Source organism: Crocuta crocuta, unplaced genomic scaffold (genome assembly GCF_008692635.1).
Source record: "Crocuta crocuta isolate KB4526 unplaced genomic scaffold, BGI_CrCroc_1.0 scaffold97, whole genome shotgun sequence".
NCBI lineage: Eukaryota > Metazoa > Chordata > Mammalia > Carnivora > Hyaenidae > Crocuta > Crocuta crocuta.
In genome coordinates this window covers 2,191,154-2,212,918 of record NW_027531999.1, presented here as the reverse complement: position 1 = coordinate 2,212,918, position 21,765 = coordinate 2,191,154, and the positions used below count along the sequence as shown (strand labels likewise).

Genomic DNA, 21,765 nt, shown 5'->3' with positions numbered 1-21,765 from the left:
GCTCAGAGCCTGGAGCCTGTCTTCGGATTCTGTGTCTCCGTCTCTCTCTGACCCTCCCCTGCTCACGCTCTGTGTCTCTCTCTCTCTCTCTCTCTCTCTCAGAAATAAATAAAACATTAAAAAAAAAATCAGCATGTCTCTCATATCCCAAGACCTATGATACTGAAGCAGTCCGAAAAACTTTTTTTTGAGAGAGAAGAGCTCAAGTGAGCAAGGGGCGGGGGGAGTCCCTTGAGGGTCAGAGAGAGAGAAGCAGGGCTCAATCTCATCCAATGCAGGGCTTGAGCTCACCCTTGTGGGACTCAAACTCAACAAAAAGTGAGATCATGACCTTAGCCAAAGTCTGCAGCTTAACCAACTGAGCCACTCAGGTGCCCTGAAAAACTGCTCTTAAAGGGCTGTGTGCTTGGACTCACCTGCCCCAGAGCCCAGGTCAGAGGCAGCTGATCACGTTAACTTAAAGTGAGGGAGGCTTAGGGTACCTAGGTGGTTCAGTCAGTTAAGCATCCAACTCTTGATTTCAGCTTAGGTCATGACTGCAGGGTCATGGGATCAAGCCCTGTGTCAGGCTCAGCACTGAGTGTAGAGCCTGCTTGAGATTCTCTTTCTCTCCTTCTGTCCCCTTCTCTGCTTATGCTCTATCTCTCTCAAATAAAAAATCAGGACCAAGAATACAGGCTCCCTTGGCCTTCAGGTCAGGTGATCAAGAGGTGTTTCCTAGGTGGCAGATGCAAAAATTGGGGCACCAGATGTGTGTAAAAGCTCTCCTCCGGAAGTCCTGATTAACTGTTCCGTTTACTGTATAGAAAGCAATATGGAGAAATAGGAATATGTTCCAAATGAAAGAACAAGATAAAATCTCAGGAAAAAACCTTAATGAGACAGAGATAAGTAACTTACCTGATAAAGAGTTCAGAGTGATGGTTATAAAGATCCTCAGAATTTCAACAGGAGATGGAAAATATAAGAAAATACTAAATAGAAGCCATAGAGCTGAAGAAAACAATAAATGAACTGAAAAATACCCCCAAAGGTATTCAACATCAGCCTAGATGAAGCAGAAATGAGCAGTGAACACAAAGACAAGGCAGTGGCACTTACCCAATCAGAGTAGCAAAAAGAAAAAACATGGGGAAAAAAAAGTGAAGATAGTTTAAGGTATTTATGGGACAATATCAAGCACCCCAACATTTGTATCATAGGAATCCCAAAAGAAGAGAGAGAGGAGGGCAGAAATCTTACTTGAGGAAATAATGGCTAAAAACCTGGGTAAGGAAACAGATATCCAAGTCCTGGAAGCCCAGAGAGTTCCAAATAAGAGGAACCTAAAGTAATCCACACCGAAGATACATTATAATTAAAATATTAAAAGTAAAAGACAAGGAGAGAATATTAAAAGGGGTAAGACAAAAACAGCTTGTTACATATAGGAGGCTCCCCATAAGATTATCAGCAGACCTTTCAGCAACAGTGTACAGGGCAGAGGGAATGGCATGATATATTCGAAGTACTGAAAGAAAAACACCTACAAACCAAAAATTCTCTACCTGACAAAGCTATCATTCAGGAGTGAAGGAGAGAGAAAGAATTTTCCAGACCAGCAAAAGCTAAAGTTCATCACCGCCAAACTTGCCTTAAAGATATGTTAAAGTGACTTCTTTTACCTGAAAAGAAAGGGTGCTAATTAGTAGCAGGAACACACATGAGAGATGAAATCTCACTGAAAGGTAAATAGTAAAGGTAGTATATTAATTGAGTATAAAGCTAGTATGAAAGTTAGAAGACAAAAGTAGTGAAAATAACCATAATTGTGATAATTAGTTGAGGGATGCGTAAGATGAAAAGATGTAAAACATGACATCAAAAACATAAAACATCACTGGGGGAGTAGTAATGTTGAGTATTACAGTGGGATCAAGTTTAAAATACGTTAACAACTTAATGGGATGACTGGGTGCTCAGTTGGTTAAGTGTCCAACTTGGGCTCAGGTCATGAATCTCATGGTTCCTGAGTTCAAGCCCCACGTCAGGCTTTACTGACAGCTCAGAGCCTGGAGCCTGCTTAGTATTCTTTGTCCCTCTCTCTCTGCCTCTTTCCTGATTGTGCTCTGTCTCTCTTTCTCTCTCAAAAATAAACATTAAAAAAATTTGTTAAAGATATTATCAACTTAAAATAGACCATTATAGATATGTTGTTATATGTCTCTTTGTAACCACAAAACAAAAACCTAAATATACAAAAGAGAAAGAGAAAGGAATATAAGCATACCGCTGAAGTATGTCATCAAACCTGAAAGTAAAGAGCAAGAGAACAAGAAACAAACAAAGAGGAATTACAAAAATAGCTAGGAAACAAAATGGCCGTAAATATACCTATAATTACTTTAAATGTAAATGGACTAAGGTCTCAAGTCAAAAGACATAAAATGGCTTGAATGGATTAAAAAAAAAAAAACAAGACCAGGATGCCTGGGTGGCTTCAGTCAGTTAAGCATAGACTCAGTTTCAGCTCAGTTCATGATCTTATGGTTCATAGGATCAAGCCGTGGTTTTGGCTCTGCACTGAAAGTATAGAGCCTGTTTGGAATTCTCTCTCTACTTCTCTCTCTCTGCCCCTCCCCCACTCACACCTCTGCGCGCTCTCTCTCTCTCAAAATAAGTAAACTTAAAAAAGAGGTCTTTAAAGAAAAACAGGCCCATGTATATGTTGCCTTTAAGAAACTCAGTTTATTTATTTTTTAAAAATGTTTATTTACTTTTGAGACAGAGACAGAGCACGAGTGGGGGAGGGGGTGGAGAGAGAGGGAGACATAGGATCTGAAACAGGCTCCAGGCTGAGCTGTCAGCACAGAACCTGATGCTGGGCTCAAACCCACAGACCGCAAGATCATGACCTGAGCCAAAGTCGGACGCTTAACCAACTAAGCCACCCAGGTGCCCCAAGAAGCTCAGTTTATTTATTTATTTTTACTTATTTTTTAATTTAAATCCAAGTTAGTTAACATTCAGTGTAATAATTTCAGGGGTAGAAATTCGTGATTCATCACTTATATATAACACCAAGTACTCATCACAAGTGCTCTCCTTAATGCCTATCCCCTATTTTGCCCATCTCCTACCCAACACCCCTCCAAACCTGTTTGTTCTCTGTATTTAAGAGTTTCTTATGTTTTGCTTCCCTCTGTTTTTCTTATTTTTCCCTACCTTCCCCTATGTTCATCTGTTGAGTTTCTGAAATTCCTCATATGGGTGAAATATGATATTACTTTTCTCTGACTTATTTCACTTAGTATAATACACTCTAGTTCCATTCACATTGTTGTAAATGGCAAGATTTCGTTCTTTTTGATCACTCGGTAGTATTCCATTATATATATATATATATATATAACGTATCCTCTTTATCCATTCATCAGTTGATGGACATTGGGGCTCTTTCCATGATTTGACTACTGTTTTTTTTTTTTAATATTTTTATTTATTTCTAGGAGAGAGAGAGAGAGACAGCGTGAGCAGGGGAGGGTCAGAGAGAGAGGGAGTCACAGACTGAAACAGGCTCCAGGCTCTGAGCTGGTAGTCAGCACAGAGCCCGACGCGGGGCTCGAACCCACGAACCGTGAGATCATGACCTAAGCGAAAGTCGGACGCTTAACTGACTAAGCCACCCAGGCGCCCCATGGACGACTGTTTTATGCCATAGACAAAAATTAAGTTAAATGGATTGAAGACTTAAACCTAAGACCTGAAACTCCTAGAAGAAAACATAGGCAGTAAGCTCCTTGACATAGGTCTTAGCAATGATTTTTTAGATCTGACAGCAAGAGCAAATGCAACAAGAGCAAGAATAAACAGTAGACTATGTCAAACTAAAAGCTTCTGTCCAGCAAAGAGAACCATCTGAAAATGAAAAGGCAACCTACCAAATGGAAGAAAGTGTTTACAAATCATATGTCTCATAAGGGGTTAATGTCCAAAATATATAAAGAACTCCTGCAACTTGGTAGATTAAAAAGAAAACCTTATAGACACTCCAATTAAAAAATTGGTCAAACATCTGAAAAAGCATTTTTCCAAAGAAGACATAGAGATGGCCAATAGGTACATGAAGAGATGTTCTATGTCATTAATTATCAGGGAAATACAAACCGAAACTATCATGAGATGAGATAATACTTCATACCAGTTAGAATGGCTGTTATCAAAAAGGCAAGAAACAAGTGTTAGCGAGAATGTGAAGAAAAGAGAACCTTGTGCACTATTGATGGAATAAACGTGTCCAGCCGCAATGGAAAACAGTATGGGTTTCTTCAAAAAATTAAAAATAGAACTGTGATATGATTCATTAGTTCTACTTTTAGATAGTGGAAGAAACACTAATGTGGGAGGATAAACCTTATTCATTCATTTACAATAGCCAAGATATGGAAATAACCTAAGTTTCCATCAATGGGTGAATGAATAAAGAAAATGTGCTGTGTATATATATGGTAGGATGTTATTCAGCCGTAAAAAAGAATGAAATCTTGTCATTTGTGACAACCTTGAGGGCATTATCCTAAGTGAAATAAGTCAGAGAAGGATAAATAGCATGATCTCTCTTATATGTGGAATCTAAAAATAAATAAATAAATAAATAAAACCAACCTCATAGATACAGAGAACAGAGAGGCAGGGGTTTGGGGGTGGGAGAAATGGGTAAAGAGTTTTGTTTGTTTTTAGTTTAAATAAGTTGAGTTATTCTTTATTTTTAAAATTTTAAAGTGTGATTATAGTACTGTAGTTATACTTTTTTTAAAAGTTCTTTTTAAAAAAGAGTTCTTATTTTTTAGAGATCATATTAAAATAATTTATAAATAAAATTATGTGTCTAGATTTGATTCAAGATAGTGGTAGGGAGGGCACGTGGGTGGCTCAGTTGATTAAGCATCGGACTTCGGCTCAGATCATGATCTTAACAGTCTGTGAGTTCTAGCCTCGCACTGGGTTTCGTGCTGACAGCTCAGGCCCTGGAGCCTGCTTCGGATCTGTGTCTTCCTCTCTCTGCCCTTCCCCTGCTTGCACTGTCTCATTCCATCTCTCAAAAATAAATAAATGTTAAAAAAAATTTTTTTTAAATGATACTGGTAGGGATGCCTGCTGAGTATAGATGAAATAGTGTGATGGACATAAGGATTTTCATTATGCTGTTTTTATGTTTTTATAGATTTTTGAAATTTTTCGGATTAAAATGTTTTTTAAAAGAGAGAAAGGAAAAGGTTTATCACCAATAGAATGTATACCATACTTAGGAAAACCCTAGTCTGTGGAATATTGGATTGAAATGATTCTGTCAATTATATTTCTTAATTTATGGACCTCACATTCTTTTGAGAATTTGATGAAACTATGGTTTTTGTGTCTAGAAAAATGTATATATACACAAACTTTGGAGTAAATTTCAGTTTTTCAAAAAACTGAAGGTCATTCATAATTCTTGTAGAGCTTTAATTCTCTAAGTGAGGTCTCCTGACCAGCAGCATCAGTATCACTTTAGAATTTGTTAGAATGTAGATTCTTAGGCCCTACTAAGTCAAATGAATCAAAATCTCTGGAGGTGGTACCTAAAATCTATGTTTTAAAAATTCTTCCATATGATTGTGATTCACACTGAAATTTGAGAATTTATTTCTATTCTCGATGCTTGTGTTTACATATCAATCACTTGGGGATCTTGTTAAAATATATATTTGATTGAGTTGGTCTGGTGTGGGCCTGAACTTTACATTTCTGATAGGCATCCATGTGGCGATGATGCTGGTCCTCAGACCATACTTTGAGTACCAAGATTCTAGCTCTAAAGCTTAGAAATGTTATAAATTTCATATATCTTTATAGGAAAAAACTGTATTTCTCATGTTTGCTTAAAAACTATAGAACATACAGAAATACTAATATATCTTATATATTTTTGTGAAACAAAAAAATAGAGATTTTGAAAACTTGAAGAAAAATAAGTAGAAATTAGAATTTGTAATGTTTTCTAATTTCATCTCATTGGATTTTCCTGTACAATTAAATTTGGAAATCTTCGTTTAAGAGCAGTCTCTGGTTCCAAGTTTAAGAACCATTGTTCTTTTTTTTTTCCATTGTTTTTAATGTTTATTTATTTTTGAGACAGAGAAACAGAACATTAGTAGGGGAAAGGCAGAGAGAGAGGGACACACAGAGTCCAAAGCAGGCTCCAAACTCAGAGGTGTCAGCACAGAGCCCAATGCGGGGCTCAAACTCACAAGCTGTGAGATCATGACCTGAGCCGAAGTCAGACACTCAACCAACTGAGCCACTGAGGCGCCCCTAAGAACCATTGTTCTAGGACTCCCTCTTTTCTTTCTTCATCTTTTCAGCTATGTATTCAGTGAATATTTACTTCTAATATGTGCCTTAAATGTTCATTTTTTAACTGTCTTCAGAGCAGAAGTTCTAAATTTTAATAAGGTCTTATTTGTCAGTTTTTCTTTATGATTTGTGTCTTTTGTATCTTATATGAGAAATCTTTGCCCAACTCAGACTCACAAAGATTTTTTTCCCTACAGAGATTTCCTCCTATGTTTTCTTCTAGATATTTCTGGATAACTGTGCATAGCTTGCGTTTTACATTTAGGTTCATAATTCATTTTTTAATTTTTGAATATGGTCAGAAGTATAGATAGATCGAGGCTAATTTTTTACATGTAAATGTCCAGTTCTAATACTGTTTCTTGAAAAGATTATTCATTCTTCATTGAATAGTCTTGGCACATACATCAAAAATCAAGTGATCATATATATGTAGGAGTCTATTTCCAGACTCTGTTCCATTCATCTTTAGAGCTCTCCTTTCACCAATATTTCACTCTTCAGTGGGGTAAGTTTCTGCTGTATCTTTAAGTTAGATAGTATCAGTCTCCCAGCTCTGTTCTTCCTCCCTCATCTTAAACTCTTTCATTCTTTCAAATATTATTTGTATAAAAATATTACATTCTTGTTGAAGAGTAAATCTTGTTCCCTAAATATCAGTTGTACTGGAATAATATGAACTACTTTTTTTTAAATTTTTTTTTCTTTGAGATAGAGAGGGCATGAGTGTAGGAGGGGCGGAGAGAGAGAATCCCAAGCAGGCTCTGCACTGTCAGCACAGAGCCCAATGTAGGGCTCAAACTCATGGGCCATGAGATCATGACCTGAGCCGAAGTGGGTGCTTAACTGACTAAGCCACCCAGGTACCCCAGAATAATATGAAGTTCTTCGACATATTGCTAACTATATATGAAAATCCTAAGGATATTACTTGTATATAGGCATTTGTTCAAAATAAAAACTTTTTTCTCTCTATTGATACCACTGTGGCCATTATGCACCTGGACAAATGCAGTTGCTATTTTTTTTTAAACTTGCAGGAAAAGCTATTCAGTGAGCTGACAAAATGTTCATTATATTTAGTTTCCTTGTTGGTTGGAAGTCAGACATGGCTATCATGGTGGTATGCTGAAATTATATAAAGAGAAAATCCATAGATTGTGATCCTAAATTTCTGTTTCTTCCCTCTCTTAGGGATGATAGAAACAGCACAAGTGGATGAGAGAGCAAAAGGCAATGGCTCCAGTCAACCAGGAGCCGCGAGGCGAGGTGTTCAGATTATTGATGATGAACCTCAAGCCCAGAGCGGTGGCGGAGGGTGCTGTTCTTCTGGATAACTGTTCACACTTAAGAGATCAAATAAACTGTGGATCATTGCCCTCAACATGAAGACTGCCATATTCCAAGTCACATTATTTTACCAATGGAATTATAGAATTAACAGTATTTTAAATTACGTTTATAACACTGCAGAGACCTTAAGTGCTAAACTTAGTGGAGTTTGTGACCAGAGAATTGGCATTTTTCTACAAATGTTAACAAAGCAATTACCAATGGCCTTTTTACATATTTTTTTCTTTAATAAGGAATAATATGCATGTAGAAAAGACCTACTTAAAGGCTTCATTTATATTCTTTTAAATCAAATCTTTATTTAATAACTTATATATGTTGTTGGAATGGTATACATTTTTGCAGCCCTTTGTATTTTGTGGTAGTTTGAATTGTATCACTTCTAAACAGCAAACTATTTTTGTTTTCCTTTTTTTTTTTTTAATTAGCAGATACCTGAAGTACTATTTTTGCAGGGTTTGCACAGGCCCCTTAACTGTCTACTACTTTGATATAATCTATATACAACCTGTATGCTGAGCTGGTAAAATACATTGTAAAATTACATATTAAATATTTTATCTGCTTTTACAAGCGCAAGGTGCAAAAATATATACAGTAGTCTCATTGATGACTGTAAAGTGAATTAACATTTGGTGATAATGCCTAAGCTTTTTGACTCCGACATAAAGATCATAGCTCCCCTTCACTTTTGTCTTAACTTGAAAGTGGCGTGTTTCAATTTTCACATATACTTTACTTGAATTATTGCTGTTGTCATATTTTTGCCTCTGTAAGTCTTTCTGATGATTGAACAACAGCATTTGCCTTTTGGTTTGTTGGGGTTTGGGGTTTTTTTTTTTTTTTGCTTTTTATTTTTGTTTGGGGGGAATTTTTTTGGATAAAAGAGATGAATTCTGCTGATTTTGCTTTAGAGTGGTTACCTTAGAAGTATTTGAGTGGAGCATGCTGAGTCTCACTTCTGCAATGGCTTTAGTTTTCTCTTAGGCTTTATATGAGATGGGTTCACTGGCATGAGAAGAGAGAAAGAGGCCCCAGATAGTTGCCACTCACCAAAACTCATTCATACAGCATGTTAATGGGTAGTTTATGCTCCTGGGCCAGCACTTTTAAATCCTTTTTGAGCAAATTACATTTGTTCATTGCTTGCCAGAGATGAACACAGAAAAATTTGTTCCATTTTATAAGAGCTGTCCTGAGTTTCTATGAAGGGAAACATTTCATGTAATGCGGTTATAGCAAACACTGGAAAGATTTATTATAAAGTTATATTCTTGTATACTTTGTAAATTAGTCTCATTAGGTTTTTTTTTTCCTAAGCATAGGACTGAACTTAAAGTTGTTAATTTAGTAGAATCAGACAGTGCTCACAGAAGGATCACAAATTGTGGAAATTAACATACATTGTTCTTGTTCTAATATATATATTTTTCCATTTCTGTCATGCTTGGAAAACTAGTAAATGTTATGTCTAAGATAAAATGGAATGGCCCCTGGATTTACTTCTTACAAGAAGCAGTAGTATGCAATAAAGTTGTTAGCATGAGCAATTAAGAGAATGTAAAGAGGTTATAGTTGCTAAAGCAGTACTACCATATTTTTAAGTTAATAGCTTAAGCTTTCCCAAATGGGTTTAAAGTTGAATGGATTGACACCTTTATGTTATGCTGTTAGAATTTTTACTTAGTATTAAGGGTTCTGTGAGCCCTCACTTTACCTTCTTTGCTTATTCTCCTTGCCAAACCCAACAGACTGTCCTCTCTGTTGTGTGTGTTTGGGGGAGGATGGGAAGAGTCAGAGAGATAAGCTAAAACTGTTTTGTTTTGTTTTGTATTTTTAATCAGATGATTGTATAGTCTCTCAGTTTCCTATGAAGTTTGTGTTTATGCAGGACATCAGGAGAGACCAGGGGAAGGATGAGGACAAGTACAGGAAAAATTGTTGTTGCCCTCCTGGTTCTTCCACCAGTAGTAAAGAAAGCCTTGCCATTTCTACTATTATACATGTAGATGGGAAAGAAGCTCTTCTTCAGAGTGAACTGTTTTTTAAACTAATGAGCGATGAAATTGAGCTTTATTCCAAAAAGCAGGGGCGCCTGGGTGGCTCAGTCGGTTAAGCGTCTGACTTCAGCTCAGGTGATGATCTCATGGTTCGTGGGTTTGAGCCCCGCGTCGGGCTCTGTGCTGGCAGCTAGCTCAGAGCCTGGAGCCTGTTTTGGATTCTCTATCTCCCTCTCTCTCTGACCCTCTCTTGCTCATGCTGTCTCTCTCTCTCTCTCTCAGAAATAAATTTAAAAAAACATTTAAAACATTCAAAAAGTAAAATCATTAAGCCTGATAATTGGAGAGTTGTACTCTCAATTTTTGACCCTTTGTTAATGATATTAAATCCAGATCAGAACCTCCACTCCAAAGTTGCCACATAATTATTGATAGGCTACAACCAGTCTCCATATTTTTTTTTCCTTTACTCTCCTTTAGTTCTGTGTATCATTCTTGACTTCAAGCACTTGATTCTTTTTCTCACCTTGTAATTTAAGCTAATTCAATAGCAACAATAAATACTAAGGAATACCTGTCCTTGCTTTAAAATTTGAAAGGTCTTTAGATAGTTTGAAGGAGGAATGAAAGAGGACCAGCCGATCGCAGTATGTGCATAAAGGAGAGATAAAGAGATGAGAAACTAAGGCTGAGGAAATTTCTCTGATACTTTCTTTACCTCTTTAACATTTTTTGTGTTCCTGTCCTTATAAATTGTGCTATTAGGAAGAAGACATGAGTTATTGTATTGTGTGTTAAAAGTAGTCGGTAGGTAGAACCAATATATTTTTCAACTAGTAAGTGTATACACTTAGTATATATAACTAAAAAGTGGTATAAGATAGTCATTAAAAATACTTGAATATTATGTTAAAAGTATACAATCATTGTTTCTGTAATGATGGTCGGTATTCTGCATCTTGTTTTGCTTTGTGATTATAGAGGAAGATCAATGTTTTTAAAAATGTATATTGCAACAATTTTGGGGTAACAGCAGTCTCAAAAAAAGTGTCACATTATACCTTATGAAATATGAGTGTTCGAATTTGTTTTGTTCTGGGAAAATCACCTGAAAATACCCTGAAGCTATGGCTGTTATAGCTAAATTGAAGTCCTTTAAAAAAAAAATTAACCATATATTATTAGTGATTACTTTTTATTTGGTATTAGAGTAAGAAAGAAGAATGATACAGGTTTTTAAGTAAGAAAAGATAAAATTTGGGATATATGACAGGAGGTTAGTGAGGAGTAGACTGGAAGTCAGGTAGGTATGAAACTCTACAACCTGACTTTTCATAATTGTTTTGAAATGCATTATCATTTCTAAATAAGGCAAGTTATGCGTTGTACCAAATATTTAGAACATATACAGAATGAATTGGCATACTATTTAATACAATTTGGAATTTTTTGTATTGTAAAAGCTACCAGGAATCTAGATCATTGATCTTATCTCTAAATAATAGAATTTATCCCCTTATAATTACCACTTACATTCTCTCCAGAAGTGGCTTGATCTGTGCCTTTAACTTTCGAAATTCATCTTTTGACTTCTGTTTGCCATACAGTTTTCTTTATAGATGCAGTCTGGCAAAGAAGGAATACATATTTTTTGAGTATTAAAGCTGTTGAGATCTTCTAGAAAAGGATGTAGATTTTTGCAACCAGCAGGAACCTTACAATGATGTCTAAAGTACAGAGACTAAGTAGATCATTATTATTTTCTAAATTTCAGAATGTATTGCCTAGATTTTAGTGACTAAAAGCTGGGATTCATTGAATATATGCATTCACTTGATTTCATAATAGACATTGTTCTAGTATGTTGCTGTTCAGTCAACAAAAACAATAATGTATTTGGACCAAAATTCATGTTACATATAGTCTGAGCTTGATGTCTTTCCCTTATCAAAGAAAACAAATTAATCAGAATTCTGAACAAAATTTCCTAAATGCAAATATTATAGTATTAATTGTATGTAATGAAAAAATTTAGAAATGCTCTTTAAGAGTTTCCAATTTCAAGCAGCAATGCTTCTCTTCTAAACAAATGCCACTTTAATTTGATAGACGTTTAGCACTGCTTGTGCTCACTATGATTTCTATAGCATCTCTTTTCTGAGAAGCTGAGTATGCTTTTAAATGTTAGCCTTTCTACGACAACTTTTTCTCTCCAGTAGATAAATGAACATGGCAAATTGATGTTACATGGCACACCAAGTAAGAATCTTACTCTCTAAGCATCTTGTCCTCTTCAGAGGTCTGCACTATTTCCAAGTGCATCACATTAAAGCCAAACGATGAGCCTGTCCACCTCTATTCCCAGTGTATCAGTTCTCACCTTGATTTTGATACTTTGGGACAACGGTATCATCTCTTCATTATCAAATACTCAAGAAAAAGCTAATATGACTTCCTTAGGTTCGAACTTCTGTAGAGCACTGAGAGGTGAGGGCCAGCAGGGATAAAGTACGGTAATGTTGAAATACAGACAACAGTGGTATTTGCTAAACTGTATATTTGGTAGCAAGCTCTTTTAAGGAAACCATCATATGTAGTACTTCCTAGAAATGTAAAAGCTCTTCATTTTTTAAAATTATCTGAGAATATATTCTAGGAAGAAGAAAAAAAAGTATGAATATTGTGAAAGTGCCCCTCAGGCACGTCCCACCTAAATGGAAAATAGTGCTCTGTAGCAACTTTTTCTCTTCAATTACCTTTTTGCTGTCCATTTATATATGTACCTATCTATAGAAATACATAGTTTTGTGGGTTCTAAATTTTTATATAAATTCTCCCTTACTATGCATATGTTTTGCAACTTGCTTTTTTCTCTTACCATCATTTTTAGGAACTGTAATGTCAGTATACGCATACTTTTATTTTCTCCTATATCACCTTTGGATGTTTTTCTTTCAAAATAACTTCTGATTCTCCATGAAACCTTCCCCAAAAGAATCTTGTCAGGTGGATTTCAGTACGTTCTTAGAATGTAGGTGCAAGCCAGGGTCTTCCTTAAGCATGTGACTTGGGATATTAGAAAGGCATCTGCTGGCACACCTAGGTGACTCAATCGATTAAGTGTCTGACTTCGGCTCAGGTCATGATCTCACAGTTTGTGGGCTCGAGGCCCCTGTCGGTCTCTGTGCTGACAGCTCAGAGCCTGGAGCCTGCTTTTGTTTCTGTGTCTCCCTCTCTCTGGTCCTCTCTTGCTCCTGCTCGGTCTTTCAAAAATAAACAAACATTGGGGGAGGGGGGGAAGGCATCTGCTTATAATTCATTTGAAGTACATTACTTTGGGCCTACTGTTGATAATTAATATATACAATTTAAGAACTTAGCAGATTCTTTATTCAGAATAGGTTTTTATTTGAGGGAAGAAGGAAAAATGGGGAAGGTATAGCTGACAGGGAAAGAGTACAGAGTAAGATAAAACAAGTCTTAATACAACTCCGAGTAGTTACATAACACAAGACGTCATGGTACCAAAAATTAAAACTTACGTTTGGTCTGTCTTTAATGAAAACAAGAACAGTTCCTTTTCAGATTTCCCTTCCCTCAACATCCCACATCCCCATTCCTTTTGTTTTTGTTTTTGAGAGAGAGAGTGCGCACTGTTAGAGCAGAGCCCAACACGGGGCTCCATCTTCACTGATAGAGAGATCATGACTTGAGCCGAAATCAAGAGTCAAGAGCTTAACCAACTGAGCCACCCAGGTGCCCCTCCCCAAATCCCTTAAGAAAAAGGTAACAATTATTAACAGTTGGGGTGTGTATCTCTCATATATAAATGTTTTTATTTATGTTTGGCCTTTATGAATTTTCAGTTCTCTGAAATCAACTTCTGTAACAGATTCCAACTTCAATCAACTGACCAATTTTCCGAGAACAAACCAGAATCATACTGCTTTAAAGAACATTAAATCGGTGGTGACAGTTCTTGAACTGGAAGTTAACTAGATTCTTAGTATGTTTTATGTTTATCTTAATTAAGCCTAAAGAATAACTAGCATTCTGGGAAAGTCAAGTCACTGGTTTCTGTATCTTGTGGAAATAGGGTTGGGAAAGAGGAGTGTGCTAATACCTGTGTAAGTCTGAGCTGGGCTTGTTCTCTTAGCTTATTATCTTGAGCATTGCAATTGTCCCCCACAACTACTTTATAGCTATTTCTGTCACATGTTAAGCTCTAGCTTAGCATGTGAGTGCCGTGACACAAAATTAAGTGTATGTGCCCCAGAACAACAAATTTATTCATATTTGACTTCTAATGAAAATAATTCAGAGGGGAAATTAAGCACAAGTTTACATGATTTTGTTAATTGTTTCTGGATGGTCTTATAAAAAAATTAAAACACAGTCTGCTCATCATGACTATTCTATCAGTTTCACTCATTTATTGAGTACCTATGCTCAGTGTACATACAGCAGAGAAACCAGCCTTCCTTTAAAGTAGGAGCACAGAGATGGGGAACAGATGACCTTGCCTGTACTCTAGGAGGTAAGTAGTTTATCTGTAGATATGAGGTCAGCTGAGCACATGTGTTCACATTCTGTGTTTGATCAGATACGTACGTGTCAAACTTTTGGGGTGAGGTAATTAGAATGACAGTAGCCGAAGTTGATAGTGAATTTGAGGTAAAGCTGGACAGAATGATTTTGAGTCTTAGAAATAATATGTTTTCAAGCCAAATTAAAATAGAATAACTTATTTTCTAGCTTCAAGGGGACAATTAAGTGATCTTTTAGCCCAAATTGCTTTTCCAAATTTTGTTGTAGCAGTGAAGAAACACATGCTTTTTTGCTTAACAGCTGCTTTTTATTAAACCTAGGGAAAAAATGAATTTTAAAAAGCAATTGTATTGTTTTCTTTGCTTTTGACAGATGGTATCTTGTTGCTGGATAATTGCCCAGGACACAATCCATTCCTAAGTCCTAGTTGGCTCATTTGGGGAGTGTATCACAGTATAATTTGTGTATTTCTTTCTTCTTTTTTTTTTAAAGTAGGCTCTATGTGGGGCTTGAATTCATAACCCTGAGATCAAGAGTCACATACTCTACCAACTGAGCCAGCCATGAGCCTCTAAGTTGTGTATTTCTTTTTTTGTTGTTTATTTATTCTGAGAGTAGAAGGCAGAGCAGAGAGAGAGAGGGAGAGAGAGAGAGAATTTGAAGCAGGCTCCATGCTGTCAACGCAGAGCCTGATGTGGAGCTTGAAACCACAAACGGTGAGATAATGACCTGAACCAAACCAAGAGTCTGACACTCAACAGACTGAGCCCCCATGCACCCCAGGTTGTGTATTTCTAAATGCATTTTTCAGATGCACTTTTTTCCTACCTGAAATTGAAGACATAGGCCAGAAAGATAGCTGGATTTTCTGATAATCTTTCCAATGCTTTTTAAGGATATTTTTGGCATTATAGTATATTAATAAAGTTAAATTATCAGTTCCCTTCTTGGCCCTTTCTGGGAGAAAATAGAGTGAAATCATCATTTTTAAATAACTATTTCTGAGCCAGTTAGCAAGAAGTAACATACTCATCTGTATTAATTCATCTGCACAATTCACAAAAGATGAATGATTTTAATGATCTAGTGACAGCTCTTCAAAATATAAAAGTCCTGTGAGAGAAAAGTGACATAACAAGGATACGATGATATTTGGAGGACTTTTTCCTGTTTCCTGGGTGACAAAACTATTCATCTTGTCCGAAAGCTCTACAATATAAGCTCCCCTTCACTCCCCCCCCCCCACAACTGAATCCTGTATTAATATTTTAAAGTCTGAAAATGTTTAACTGAAGAAGTGGCATGGGTAGTTCCTTCCCTTCAGATATTTTAAGGCTAATAGTAGTGGCACAGGCCTGGGGAAGAAATACATACTTCATCAAGTGGAACTACTGATGTAGTTAGTATCTTTTAGACCTGCTCATGACTGATTTATCTTTCCTATGTAGGCAACTGGTATAGTTTGGAAATATTTTAACATAAGATCACATATGTAGTAAGAAGACTGATTTTCTTGTATAGTGTATAGAATTCAATCTTCTGTCTCATGCATGTAAATACGTTTGATTGGGATCTATTTGATTTTAAGGTTTAATAGCTATTCTTTTCTCCCACCTCACATTTTACCTAATCTATGTAGTTGTTAAATGAAATTATACATAGCTTTAGGGAAATTGCTATAGACAATGTATGAATTTCGCCAAGAACGTTTAAGCAAACCTGAGATTAAAAAGTTTTAGGTTTTAGCCTGCAATTTCATATGTAAACTCAAGAAAAAAATTATAGCTAAAAGGCCTACTTTGTTGCAAAATATATATGTAACACTTCAGAGGATTTCAGTTTTGGGTTCATTTGTGATTAGGACATGACAAAAGAGGTATGACTAAATAAGCAGATTCAGAATTTAGCAGGCACTCTGTTTTCCTAACAAACAGATGTAGAGCATTTTACTGGTGCTCAGAAAGATACATATAAAATGTACTGCTATAATTCATGCCCTCAAGGAGCTTAAAAACCTAAAAGAAATATCTAGTAGATGTGAGAGAATTTAGAGACATTAAATATGGAGGAGGTAAAATTGGTATCTGTAGAAGATAGTGCATAGTCAACCGAAAGTATCTGAAAACTAATAAAGTCACGGGGTATAAAATTAGTCACAGAAATTAAAAGCTTTCATTTAGCAAACAGTCAATCAGAAGATATGATGGAAGAAAAAACTCCTTTCATAGTAAGAACAAAGGAGAAGAAAATACCTAGGAATAAATAGTATGTAAGACCACAAAAAGAAAACTATGTTTCTCCTGGAAAGAAAGCACAAAACCATGAGGAGGCATATATTCTTGGATAGGAAGACTTACCAACATATACATGCCAGTTCTTTTTAAGCTAATCTATAATGTAATACATTCTCAATAAAAATACCAGGATTTTCTAAAACTAAAATCTGATTCCAAAGTTCCTATGAAAAAAGACTAGCCAGAAAAGCTCTGAAAAAGTGGGGAGGACAGACTAGTCTTACAAAATGTTAAAAATAGAAAACTCCAGTAATTAAAACAGTTTGGTACTGGCATATGACTAGACAGATCGTTAGAATAAAACAGGTCTAAACTTGACCCAGAAATGGAATTTAGCACAAGCTAAAATTGATATTTCATTTCAGTGAAGAAAATATGGCTTATTCATTAAAAGGTGTTAGGACACCTGGGTAGCTATTTATGGGAAAAAATAAAAGTTGGATCCATACCTCATACCAAAATAAAATCCAGTTTTAATTGTGACAATTGAATAGTCTAAAGTACTTGAAGAAATCATTGGAGAATCTTAAAAGATGAAGAATTTGATGTAAAATCCAGAAAAAAGGTATTCACTATAAGTTTATTATAATGTAGTGATATATATATCTCACTATATAAAATCTATATCTCACTATATAAAATAAATTCTTCATCACATAAACGAGCATAAGCAAAGAGAAATCACATATTTGAAAAAATTGCAAATCATATCATGCATATTTTAATATATAAAGAACTTCCAAAATTCAGTAAGAAAAAATTCAACAGTCCGAAAGGAAAAAGATCCAAAACTATAAACAGAGTTTTAACAGAAACGGATACAAATGACATAAACTGAAAATAAAAGTTCAACTTCACTGTTAAGAGAAGTACAAAATAAAACTATACTGAGATACAAGTTTTTAACCTATTTGATCAAGGAGATGTTTTTTTAATTTTATAAAACTGCTACATCCTAGATATTATAAGATTTGGGGAACAAGTATTTTTGCTGGTAGAGGTGTAAATTAGAACAACCACTAAAAATGGTGTGCTTACATATTGTAGATTTTACTCTTTCAACCACCCATTTTCTTTTCTAGTCAGAGAGGTTGGAAAAAATAAATTTTCCAGATTTTTTGTACAGCTAGTATTCTGGATGCTAATTGGATTTTCCCAATTACATGTTCTCTGTGTGACTTGAAAAGAGAAATGAGGTAGAGGTGATCTTTTAAGTTTCTTGCATGTTGTAAGATTATGGGAAACATGCAGCAGTGATCAAAGGTCTATCCTCCAACTTTTTGGATTTGGAGAAGTAGTGATGGTGACAGCAGCAACTTTTTTTTTTTTTAATGTTTATTTTTGAGAGAGAGTGTGTGCAAGTGGGGGAGGGGCAGAGAGAGGAGGAGACAAAGGTTCCCAAGCAGGCTCTGTGTTGTCAGCACAGAACCCAGCATGGGACTCGAACCCACAAATCATGAGATCAGGACCTGAGCTGAAGTCAGACGTTTAAATCGACTAAGCTACCCAGGTGCTCCGGTGGCAGCAGCTTCTTAAAATGACATTTTAGGGGGGCCTGGGTGGCTTAGCCGGATGAAAGCGTCCGGCTTTCGCTTAGGTCATGATCTCGCGGTTCGTGGGTTCGAGCCCCGCGTCGGGCTCTGTGCTGACTGCCAGCTCAGAGCCTGGAGCCTGTTTCAGAGTCTGTATCTCCCTCTCTCTCTGACCCTCCCCTGCTCATGCTGTCTCTCTCTCTCCTAGAAATAAAATAAAAATATTTTTAAAAATGACATTTTAATCCCTGAATTATGGTATCAGATCTTCTTTCTCCAGTTTCCCAGGAGTGAGAGCAGGTGGTGATTGCCTCTGGCTTCCAGCATGGCTCTAGAATTACTCCATAGGTAGTAGCCCCCAGTGAATCAGTTCTGTATCACGGTGGGATTTGTTCTGGGAGGCTCAACCTAGATTTCTAAATCCTGCACTTTCAGCCCTTCCAATGACTTTTTAAGTACCAAAGCCCCCATAACAAGTGCCTTCGTGTTTCAAATATCTAGAATGATGGGGTGCCTGAGTGGCGCAGTCAATTAAGCATCTGACTCCAGTTCAGGTCATGATCTCGCAGTTTGTGAGTTCGAGCCGCACAGCAGACTCTGCTGACAGCTCGGAGCCTGGAGCCTGCTTTGGATTCTGTCTCCCTCTCTTTGTCCCTCACCCACTCATGCTCTGTCTCTCTCTGTCTTTCAAGAATGAATAAATGTTAAAAAAATTTTTTTAAATTAAAATATCTAGAATGGCCTCTGTTTCCTACACTGAAAACTGCCTGATTGATTTGGCAATTGCAATCAGAACAGTAAATGTATTTACTTTTGATCTGCAGTTTTACTTCTAGGAATATATCCTATACACATGCTTGTATGAGAAAGTAATAAGTTTGTAAGGGTTTTCAATGCATTGTTTATAAACTGACATCAGTAGGGGATTTTATTGATCATAAAATCAATTATAGTGCAAGTATATAATAGAATCCTAGGTAGCTATAAAAAAAAGAATGAGAGAGCTTTGTGTATTTAAAAGAAGCAATTAATAAGGCATATGAAGTTTAAAAAAAACCTCAAATATCCATTGATGGATGAATGGATAAAGAAGATGTGGTATGTATGTACAGTGGAGTATTACTTGGCAATCAAAAAGAAAAATATTGCCATTTGCAACTACATGAATGGAACTAGAGGGTGTTATGCTAAGCAAAATTAGAGAAAACAGATATCGTATGACTTCAGTCACGAGGAATGAAAGATACAAAACAGATGAACATAAGGGAAGGGATGCAAAAATAATATAAAAACAAGGAGGGGGACAAAACATAAGAGATTCGTAAATACAGAGAACGAACTGAGGGTTGCTGGAGTGGTTGTGGGGGGGGGGGGACAGGCTAAATGGGTAAGGGGCATTAAGGAAGACAATTGTTGGGATGAGCACTGGGTGTTATACACAGGAGATGAATCACTGGTATCCACTTCTGAAATCATTATTGCACTATGTACTAACTAACTTGGATGTAAATTTTTAAAATAATTCATTTAAAAACATATTTCAAAGACATTAATTTTTTTAAAAGGCCATGGAGCAGAACTGTGTATACTGCTTTAAAACAAAGTAATTAGCTTTGTTGAAGTATACTAGACATAAAGTAAAGCACACATATTTAAAGTGTGCAATTTGACAAGTTGACCCATGAAACCATCATCACAGTGAAGATAATGAATACATGCATCACCCCAAAAAGTATCCTTTTTTAAATGTTTATTCATTTTTGAGAGAGAGAGAGAGAGCACATATGAGCTGGGAAGGGGTAGAGAGAGGGAGAGGATCTGAAAGCAGGGAGAGGATCTGAAAGCAGGCTCTGAATTGTCAGCACAGAGCCCAATGCAGGACTCAAACTCACAAACTGCAAGGTCATGAACTGAGCTGAAGTCGGAAGCTTAACCAACTAAGCCACCAGGCACCACACCCCAAAAAGTATCCTTATACTTCTTTGTAATCCTTTCCTCCCATCCCTACTTTCCTTTACAGTATATTCATTTGAATTTTCTAGAATTTTATATAAATGGAATCATATATAATGTGTAAACTTTTGAGTCTGGCTTTTTTCACTTTGCATAGTTATGTTAAGATTCATCCATGCTGTGTTTAGTGATAATTCATTCCTTCTTATTGCTATCCTTTCATATGGATATACTGCTTTTTGTTTATTCATTCACTTCTTGGTGGACATTTGAGTTGTTTTCCATTTGTGGCTATTACAAATTAAGCTTCTGTAGGGGCACCTAGCTGGCACAGTCAGGGGAGGGTATGACTCTTGATCTCAGGGTTGTGAGTTTGAGCCCCATGTTGGATATAGACATTACTTTAAAACAAAACCTAGAAAAAACACACATACAAATAAAGCTTCTATAAACAGTTGTATACAAGTCTTTGTAGAGATAGATTATTTCATTTCTCTTGGGCAACTACCTCAGAGTTAAAATGGTTGGATTATTAGGTAGATGTATGTTTAACTTTTCAAGAAACTGCCAAGGTGTTTTCCAAACTAGTACCATTTTATATTTCCATCAGTAGTATGAGAGTTTCAGTTCCTCCTCATCCTTGCCAGTACTTGATATGGGCAATTTTTAAAGTTATAACCATTCAAATAGATGAATATATATCATTGTGGTTTTCATTTGTATTTCCCTAATGACAAATGATGTTGAGAATTTTTTCATGTGCTTATTTGACTTCTGTATACCTTCTTAGTGACATGTCTGTTCAAATATTTGCCCATATTTACTGATTTTTATTTTATTTAGTTTTGAGACTTTTTAAATATATTTTGGATACAGGGTCTTTATCAGATATATGATATGGGGGCATCTGGGGGGGCTCAGTCGATTAAGCACCTGACTCTTGATTTCCTCTCAGGTCTTGATCTCATGGTTTCTAAGATCGAGTCTTGCATCAGGCTCTGCACTGATTTTTTTTCCTATGTATTTTTCTAAAAGTTTTATACTTTTAGGTCCATGACTCATCTGAGTTATTTTTTTATACAAAACAAGGTAAACATCGAAGTTAATTTTTTTTATTTTGCTGCAGCAGCATTTGTTGAAAAGACTATCCTTTCTTTATTGCTTTGTGTTTGCATCTTTGTTGAAAATCATTTGTCCACAGATGAATAGTTCTGTTTCTGAAAACTATTCTATTAATTTATTTGTCTTGATGCCAACACCCCACTGTACTGATTACTACAGTTTTATAGTTGGTCTTGACATCAAGTAATGTTAGTCCTTCACCTTTGTTTATTTCCAGAATTGTTTTTTGGCTACTTTAGGTTCATTTCCATATGAATTTTTTAAAATCAGTTTGTTAATTTCCATGAAAATAATTTTTAAAAACCCTGCTAGAATGCCGATTGGGATTGCATTGAATCTATAGATCAGTTGGGGGAAAAGCTGACCTAATTATTGAATCTTTCAACCAAGACAATATAGCTCTCTATTTACTTAGGACTTCTTTATTTCTTTCAGTGATGTTTTACAGTTTTTGGTGCACAGGTCTTTTACTAGATGTTTTTCTAAGTATTTCATGTTTTTGATGTTATTGCAAATTGTATTTCAAATTTTACTTTCTAAATATTTATTGCTAGCATATAGAAACCAATTCTACCTCTTGATCTTGCA

At 36.0% G+C, this 21,765-nt stretch overlaps 1 protein-coding gene across 1 annotated transcript in view; it reads left to right on the top strand.

Annotated features, from left to right (window-relative positions):
• The window catches only part of RAB21 (RAB21, member RAS oncogene family), a 40,004-nt gene extending 25,866 nt beyond the window's left edge, over window positions 1–14,138 (top strand). Inside the window, exon 7 of the mRNA XM_077775198.1 lies at window positions 7,570–14,138. Coding sequence (XP_077631324.1) covers window positions 7,570–7,712 — 143 coding nt within the window. The 3' untranslated portion in view covers window positions 7,713–14,138. The remainder of the gene's footprint in view (window positions 1–7,569) is intronic.
• Window positions 14,139–21,765: the final 7,627 nt, after the last annotated feature.